Source organism: Condylura cristata, unplaced genomic scaffold (assembly GCF_000260355.1).
Source record: "Condylura cristata isolate star-nosed mole 26May11 unplaced genomic scaffold, ConCri1.0 scaffold00032, whole genome shotgun sequence".
Taxonomy (NCBI): domain Eukaryota; kingdom Metazoa; phylum Chordata; class Mammalia; order Eulipotyphla; family Talpidae; genus Condylura; species Condylura cristata.
The window spans coordinates 19,804,417-19,810,858 of NW_004567133.1; the positions used below are offsets into that span (position 1 = coordinate 19,804,417).

General features: G+C 66.1%; 4 protein-coding genes across 7 annotated transcripts in view; 2 read left to right on the forward strand and 2 right to left on the reverse strand.

Moving 5' to 3' along the window:
* CCDC64B (coiled-coil domain containing 64B) overlaps positions 1-163 on the forward strand; it is a 4,823-nt gene extending 4,660 nt beyond the window's left edge. Inside the window, exon 9 of the mRNA XM_004691802.1 lies at positions 113-163. Coding sequence (XP_004691859.1) covers positions 113-163 — 51 coding nt within the window. The remainder of the gene's footprint in view (positions 1-112) is intronic.
* On the reverse strand, positions 26-2,970 carry THOC6 (THO complex 6). 2 transcript variants are annotated; one of them, XM_004692163.2, is made up of 13 exons: positions 2,888-2,970; positions 2,282-2,397; positions 2,145-2,209; positions 1,946-2,049; positions 1,824-1,861; positions 1,693-1,741; positions 1,488-1,559; positions 1,301-1,403; positions 1,169-1,218; positions 1,027-1,089; positions 831-941; positions 614-748; positions 26-534 (listed from the first exon to the last, which is right to left on the reverse strand). In XM_004692163.2, exons 1-13 carry the CDS (start codon positions 2,924-2,926, stop codon positions 454-456), a joined length of 1,026 nt encoding a protein of 341 aa, XP_004692220.1. In that variant the 5' UTR covers positions 2,927-2,970; the 3' UTR covers positions 26-453. The 2 variants fall into 2 exon arrangements, with proteins under 2 accessions (XP_004692220.1, XP_012587191.1); XM_012731737.1 differs by lacking the exon at positions 2,888-2,970 and adding an exon at positions 2,617-2,815.
* A 31-nt stretch (positions 2,971-3,001) lies between these two features.
* HCFC1R1 (host cell factor C1 regulator 1 (XPO1 dependent)) lies at positions 3,002-4,542 on the forward strand. Of its 3 annotated transcripts, XM_012731748.1 has the most exons (5): positions 3,002-3,092; positions 3,329-3,437; positions 3,724-3,780; positions 3,881-4,009; positions 4,204-4,542. In XM_012731748.1, the coding sequence occupies exons 2-5, from the start codon at positions 3,343-3,345 to the stop codon at positions 4,337-4,339; spliced, it is 417 nt and encodes a 138-aa protein (XP_012587202.1). In that variant the 5' UTR covers positions 3,002-3,092; positions 3,329-3,342; the 3' UTR covers positions 4,340-4,542. The 3 variants fall into 3 exon arrangements, with proteins under 3 accessions (XP_012587202.1, XP_004692218.1, XP_004692219.1); XM_004692161.2 differs by lacking the exon at positions 3,002-3,092 and having other exon boundaries at positions 3,321-3,437; XM_004692162.2 differs by lacking the exons at positions 3,002-3,092; positions 3,724-3,780 and having other exon boundaries at positions 3,321-3,437.
* An 88-nt stretch (positions 4,543-4,630) lies between these two features.
* On the reverse strand, positions 4,631-5,858 carry TNFRSF12A (tumor necrosis factor receptor superfamily, member 12A). Its single transcript, XM_004691803.2, has 3 exons — positions 5,753-5,858; positions 5,400-5,534; positions 4,631-5,317 (listed from the first exon to the last, which is right to left on the reverse strand). Exons 1-3 carry the CDS (start codon positions 5,802-5,804, stop codon positions 5,262-5,264), a joined length of 243 nt encoding a protein of 80 aa, XP_004691860.2. The 5' UTR covers positions 5,805-5,858; the 3' UTR covers positions 4,631-5,261.
* Between the last annotated feature and the right edge of the window lie 584 nt (positions 5,859-6,442).

Sequence of the window (6,442 nt, forward strand, 5' to 3'; positions counted from 1 at the left end):
GGGCCCGGGGCCCGCGGGCGGCTTCCTCAGCAGCCTCTTCCGAAGGACCTGAGGGCCTGGCCGCGCGCGCTCTCTCTGGCTCCCTTTCCGCTTCCGCCTCGCGGAGCCGCAGGACCGGGACTGTCTTTCAAAGGGGGCTGGCGGCCGGCCGTGGACTTACTAGGGACAGGGGCCAGCTTTGAGGGCCACAGGCCCCAGGTGGGTGGCGGGGGCCGGTGGGGCAGAGCTGTCTGTTTCTCCAGTCTGTATAGGTCTGTCCTTCCCGGGCACTGTGCCCCTGGCGTGCCCCAGGCCAGGGCTGGGAGAGGGTATTCATGTATCAAGACGGGACAGAGTAATATATAAAGCCTTACGCCAACCTGGCCTCCTTCCTTGAGAAGAAAGCACCAGGAAGGAAAGCCTGACGTTTTATTAGTAAACAAAGACTCCGCGCCAGCCGGGGAGGTCTCGAGGTCAGAAGGACAGGGAGAAGGCTCGGTAGCCCAGGTTGGTGAAGACATCCACGCGGCAGCTGTTGCCCGCGGCAGTCAGGACCTGGAGGCAGGAAGCGGGGGTGACCTGCTGCCCACACACCTGGCCTCCCAGGAGCGGTGCGGCCCCTGGCCAGACCCACCTTGCACTCGGGGGCTGCTGGCTGCTGGTTGAGACTGAGGCTGAGCAGGCCTGGGGAGGAGCCGGGCACCTGGGCCTTGAGCTCCCCACTCAGCTGCCACTGGTTGACACAGCGGCCCTGGCCGGCTGACAGGATCTGTGGAGGGTTGACAGGAGGCGCAGGGGTCAGGCTGGAGAGGGGAGCTCACAGGGGTGGCAGAGGAGACAGCAGGCCTCACCAGGTCCTGGTAGAAGGTGACGTGCTTCTGAGGTGCCCGCATGGGGAAGATGGTGGTGGGCGTGGAGGAACGGAGATGCCAGAGCGTGAGTGCCGGGCCCCCGCCGCAGACCTAGGCAGAAGTGGTCCCCAGCTGCAGTGAGCACAGGCCCTGCTGCAGCACCGGGCTGTCGCCTGCCCATCTCTGCCCAGCTTACCATCCAGTCCGAGTCAGTGGCCAAACACCCGATCCAGCGCCCGTTGTGGGGCCTCGAGCACTCCTGGGGGGAGAAGGAAGAGGTGAAGATGCAGAGGCCCCAGCAGGCGGGCGTGGTGGGGCTGTGTGGAGTGGGCCCTCACCTCATGCTTGTAGACCTCGATTGTCTGGACCTCCTTGGCCGTGCGGAGGTCTGTGGGGAGAGAACTGCAGGCTCACCCTCCGCGCCCAGCCTCCCTCACCGTCGTCCCTTCCCCGACAGGCCATGCCTTTACCCCAAAGCCGCACGGCCCCATCCTCGCCGCCCGACAGCACCTCGGGGCTCCGCTCCCGCAGTGCCAGGCAGTGGATGTAGTCTGTGTGGCCACGGAGGGCCCGCTGCCGGGAGAAGCCAGTGTCAGGACCAGTCCGGGAAGAATGCTCCCTCCGCTGCCCTGCCACCCTGCCCCCAGCCCTCCGCACCGTGAAGGTCCCAGTTTCAAGGTCCATAGTGTGCAGCTGGCAGTCGCCCCCAGCAAGGATGAGGGCGTTCTCCTGCGGAGGAAGGTGGGGTAGGGTCAGGAGTCAGGGTAGCGACTGGACCCCGGACGGGTCCCTGCCCAACCCTTCCCCTTGCTTTGGGCCAAGAACAGGACAGGGTGGAGCCCCAGTCACAAGGGACGAAGACCTTGGGGACGAGAAGCAAAGCATTGATCTCAGGCACTTCCAGGCTGGTCCTGTGGGGGAGGGGGGCAGGGTCAGCTTCGGAGAGGACGCGGCTTCACCCGGGTGCCCTCGACTGTGTGTGGCCTGGCTCACCTGTATGGGGGCTGACGACGCCACAGCTCCTTACAGCCCTAGGGGAGGGAAACACTGGGTGACTCGGGCCCTCCTGGGGCCGCAGTCCCGCCCCGCCCTGTCCCGCCCCCTCCGCACGCCACCTTCTTGATGATCTCTGCCCACAGCCAGGCCTTCACCTCCCCGTCGCCAGCACTAAGCAGATGCCTGTCAGTAGAGACCATGCTGTAGACGGGTCCATCGTGGGCTAAAGAGAAGTGCAGACCTGGTGACCCACGCGTTCCCCTCCTCTACGGGGGGAGGGGAGAGGGGGGCTATGCCAGACTTGGAGGCTGTACCCACCTAGAAAGGTCACCACCGGCTTCTTACTTTCCTCTTTGGCCTCGGAGCTCAGGGCGGCAGACAAACTGAAGGGACAGTCAGGGGCATTGGTCCCAGGGGACAGAGTGCCAGGCTGATGGGTATGGGGGTGAGCATACCTGAAGATGGCTATCTGCCCGTAGTTGTTGCCAGCCGCCAGGAACTTCCCGCAGGGTGAGACGTTCTGGCAGAAAATGGTCATGTGCAGCCTCTGCAGGGCCTGAAACACTTCCAGCTGTTGGGGGGTAGGCTGGATGAGGCTGTGCGGAGGGTGGGGGCGCACCCAGACCCCCTCCTGCTTCCCCTGCCGTCAGTCCTGACGCTTCTGCCCTTCACTGGGGCGGCCCACCAAACAGGCCCCTGCTCATGGCTCCCTGGCTGGCTCCAGGCGGAGGAGGGAGTGGGGTGGAGGCGTGGTGCCGCGGGAGTCCGCGAGCAGGCACCCCGTGCCAACCTTCGAATGGACTCCCAAGTGCCACCAATGGGTGAGCAGCTGCAAAGACAAGGCGCTCCGACAGGGCTACCACGTAGAAAGTGCACTGCGAAAGTGGCTCTTAGCTCATGCAGAAAACGCACTGGCTTCCGTGGTAGGCCCCTGGGTGGGAGTCGAAGTACTACCGCCCGCTCAGGAGAAACAAGGCTCAGAGCCCTGTTTTCTGCCCGCCCCTGCCGAGCCGGGCGGGGACTACAAGCCCCAGAAGGCACCGCGCACCCCGCCGGCTCACCTGACCCAGGGGCACCGCGGGAGGCACAGCGCGTTCCATCTCGAGAACTTCAAGTCCCAGAGTGCTCTGCGCACGACGCAATCTCACGAGTCCGGACGTGCCGCGAGCGGCTCTGCTCGTCGGAGGCTCACCGAATCAAGGCCGCCGGCCGGCTTGGCGAAAGGGCGGCCGCCGCAAACCACCGAAGCCCCAGGAACCGACCGAAGTGAGCGCCGCGAAGACCCCCGATACTAAGCCGCTCCCACCGCAGCCCCGCTACGCCGAATCCCCTCCCCCCACTTGGCGTAGCCGACCCGCCTTCCAGCCGCACGCCGTCTGTCTCTGCGCTTGCGCGGAGCCCCGTCGCGCCGTCGCTGCGCGCGCCTACGGCCACGCCCCTCGCGTGGGCCACGCCCTCAAGGCTCCGCCCCTGTCCCCAGGATCCCACCCCTCTTCTCGTAGGACCCTGAGTCCCGATGATCCTGCAGCCGCCCCTGGAGCGAGGCCCGCCGGATCGGGCCCAGCGCGACCCGCGGGCCGCCTCGGGGCCGCCCCGAGGCCTGGACGCTAGGTGTGTAGGGGTCCCCGGGTGGGCCGAGCCCAGGCGCGCCCGAGCTTTGGCCTGGAGCCCAGGGCTGGTCTGCAGGGTGGCACGTGTGGGGCGCGGTGAGCTGAGACCTGGACAGGGACTAGGGGCCGAGACTTCGGAGGCAAGCTGCTGGATGGTCCTGGAGAGGAGGGTGATGTAGACGTCAGCTGGGAAGGGATGGCCTGGGGGCTTCTTCCCCAGGCTGCCAGCTCAGGTGGGCAGATTCCGGGATGAGGGTGGGGTGCACCTGGCTCTCTCTTCTTCCCAGCTCTCCTCCCCGAGGAGCTGTGCCCATGAGCACCAAGCGGCGCCTGGAGGAGGAGCAGTGAGTTCGGGCAGGGAGGGACTCCCAGCAAGCCCCTCTCACGCCAGGACGCCCTGTCCCCCTGTATCCTTTCTGAGTACCTTAGCCTGTCTCTCCCCAGGGAACCCCTTCGAAAGCAGTTCCTGTCCGAGGAGAACATGGCCAGCCACTTCTCGCGCCTCAGCCTGCACAATGACCACCCGTACTGCAGCCCCCCTGTGGCTTTCCCCTCAGCTCTGCCTCCACTCAGGTAGGCACCATCGGCAGCTGGGAGCCTCCACCAGGCCATGCCTCACCCCGCTATTTTTAGCTTCTAGCCACCCTGGCCTTGTTTGCCTGCCTTGGCTCCTTGGAGGGTGCCGGCAACCCTGAGCCCTGGGGACTTGGGCCTGGCAGGAGGGGGCTCTGCCAGGCCGGCCTCAGTCCTATCGTTTCTTCTTCCAGAAGCCCTTGCTCTGAGCTGCTTCTCTGGCGCTACCCTGGGAACCTGATCCCTGAGGCTCTCCGGCTGCTGAGACTGGGGGACACCCCCGAGCCCCACTATCATGCAACACTAGCTGGGGACATAATGGAGCTCTGAGGGCTGGCAGCACCCCCTGCCTGCCTACCTTCCCCTTGACGGAGACCAGCACCCTCATGAAGGACCAACTGCCCTGCTTAGCCCATTCCGGCCTCTGGGCACCAGGACCCTCCCCAGTAGAGGACTTGGAGCCCAGCCAGAAGGTGCCCTGGGTGGGAGGGGAGGCGCCCCCACCAGAACTGAATAAAGGTTGCTGAGCTTTATCTGGGGCCTTTGGGAAAGGCAGGAGGGCTGGGTGCAGGATGCCGGGGCTTCTCACATCTTCCCTGGAAATCGGTCAAGGCCGGCCAGGTCCTGGCAGGCTGGGCTCAGGCATTGAGAATGTGTGAGTCAGAGCCTCGCCCCCGCCCCCGCGCTGACTCACCCCCCCCCCAGCTCTGGGAAGCCAGGCTCCATCCTCGCCCCTCTAATCCATTTAAAGTTAAAGACTCTTTTTTATTAATAAATTCTCCCTCCCCTCCAAACTCTCTCCCCAAATAAATATCTCTCCCCCTTTTGAGGATGGGGGCAGTGTCTTCGGCCAGCCCCCTAGAGGGCCAGCCCCCTAGCGTTAGGAACAGGTCCCTGACCCCCCCAGGCTGGGACCCCCATAGTGAAATGTCAGCACGTCAGAATGGGTGGGGCCAGCTTGTCTGTCCCTAGGTCAGTCTGGCCCCCAGGGTTTGCGGGGTGGGGGACCCCCTTGTGCAAATGCTGCAGTTCCTTAGTGTCCACGGTGGTGTCAGCCAGCATGGGTCTCTTCTGTCCCGAAGCCAGAGACACCTTGGCCGGCGTCTGAAGCCGGCGGGAGCGCTGTGATTCACCCGCCCCTGCCCCCACACCCTGTGGTGGGGCTCCCGCTGTGTCTGGGAGGCAGGGCCGGCTCCAGGGTGAATGAGTGAGCTAGTGAGTGGGGCGCCTTCCGCTGGCAGGGGCCGCTCGGTCACTGGATCAGCGCCACGCCAGGGCAGCCCTCCCCACCGGTCTCCTCGATGGGGGCTGCAAGACACCAAGAGGGGTCGTCAAGTGGGGAGACATGGAGGGCTGATGGGGCGGGCGGGGTGGGGCGGGACACACTTACTGGTAAACTTTTCTCTCCTGCGGCACCGTTTCCAGACCAGGAAGCCGGAAACCAGCCCCAGAACCAGGGCCAGTCCCAGGGCGCCCCCCAAGATGGGCCACAGCAGCCGGAAGGGGGACGGGGGCGCCGCAGCGCCTGCGGGCGGGACTCGAAGTCAGACCTCGCCCCCCCTGCCCAGCCCCTCCCCACCCGAGCCGCCGGCTTCCCCCACCGTGGTCCCCACCCTCAAGGAGCCGTCTCCCCACTCCCACCGCCTCCCCCAGTAATTCCCGAGGTCCAAAGCCCACCGCCCCGCCCGGCCCCCCCAGCCCCCCCCCGTCGGGTCAGCCCGCCGCCGAGCCGCCCCCACTCACAGCCCAGACAGAAGTCGCTGTGTGGCCGCGCCGGGCACGACGCGCAATCCATGCACTTGTCGAGGTCCGCGCTCCAGGAGCTGCCGCGGGAGCAGGGGGTGGTGCCTGGGGAGGGGGCCGCGGGTCAGGCTGGGGGCGGGGCGCGGCTATTCTGGGGGCTGAGGTCAGGGTCGACCGGCTCGAATAACGTGAGTCACTGGCATTCCTCACAGGTGACCGCACGACCCGACAGGGACACGGCAGCACAGGGGGAGGGGGGCGTAGCGCGGGACGCTGAATGGGGGGGTCAGGTCCCCGCAATCCCCCCGCCGCCGGCGGGTGACTCACTCCTGGGCACCGAGCCCGACTCCGGTCTCTCCACCCCCCCCCCCACGCATAGCTGGGCACTGAAGTCACCGGATGGAAGGGCACCCCACATGGTATAGGGGGCACAGACCCCCATGCCTCCCAACACCCACCCCCAGACTCTCGTCACTGGCACTGGGTGGACCTGACTTTGAGCAGGCGGGGGCGTGCCTTTTACTGGCCCACACAGCCCGCCTCAGACTTTCTCCACTTCCGAGTCGGGACTTTCAGGACAGTAACCCCCTCACCCCGCAACTGGACAGGGGGAGCTGAGGCCCAGGCTGAGGATAAAGCGCAGACTGAGATGGGGCCTCCCCTGTCCAGCAGTCTCAGTGTCTGAAGACC

Excerpts from the sequence above, each read along its gene's own strand:
- THOC6 (XM_004692163.2), bottom strand. The coding sequence starts at position 2,926 with ATGGAACGCGCTGTGCCTCCCGCGGTGCCCCTGGGTCAG. Across the intron at positions 2,210-2,281 it reads GGGCAGATAGCCATCTTCAG|TTTGTCTGCCGCCCTGAGCT; the intron begins GTATGCTCACCC and ends CTGTCCCTTCAG. Across the intron at positions 535-613 it reads CAGCAGCCCCCGAGTGCAAG|GTCCTGACTGCCGCGGGCAA; the intron begins GTGGGTCTGGCC and ends TCCTGCCTCCAG.
- HCFC1R1 (XM_012731748.1), top strand. The coding sequence starts at position 3,343 with ATGATCCTGCAGCCGCCCCTGGAGCGAGGCCCGCCGGATCGGGCCCAG. Across the intron at positions 3,781-3,880 it reads CGGCGCCTGGAGGAGGAGCA|GGAACCCCTTCGAAAGCAGT; the intron begins GTGAGTTCGGGC and ends GTCTCTCCCCAG. Across the intron at positions 4,010-4,203 it reads TCAGCTCTGCCTCCACTCAG|AAGCCCTTGCTCTGAGCTGC; the intron begins GTAGGCACCATC and ends TTCTTCTTCCAG.
- TNFRSF12A (XM_004691803.2), bottom strand. The coding sequence starts at position 5,804 with ATGGATTGCGCGTCGTGCCCGGCGCGGCCACACAGCGACTTCTGTCTG. Across the intron at positions 5,535-5,752 it reads CAGCGACTTCTGTCTGGGCT|GCGCTGCGGCGCCCCCGTCC; the intron begins GTGAGTGGGGGC and ends TCCCGCCCGCAG. Across the intron at positions 5,318-5,399 it reads CAGGAGAGAAAAGTTTACCA|CCCCCATCGAGGAGACCGGT; the intron begins GTAAGTGTGTCC and ends GGTGTCTTGCAG.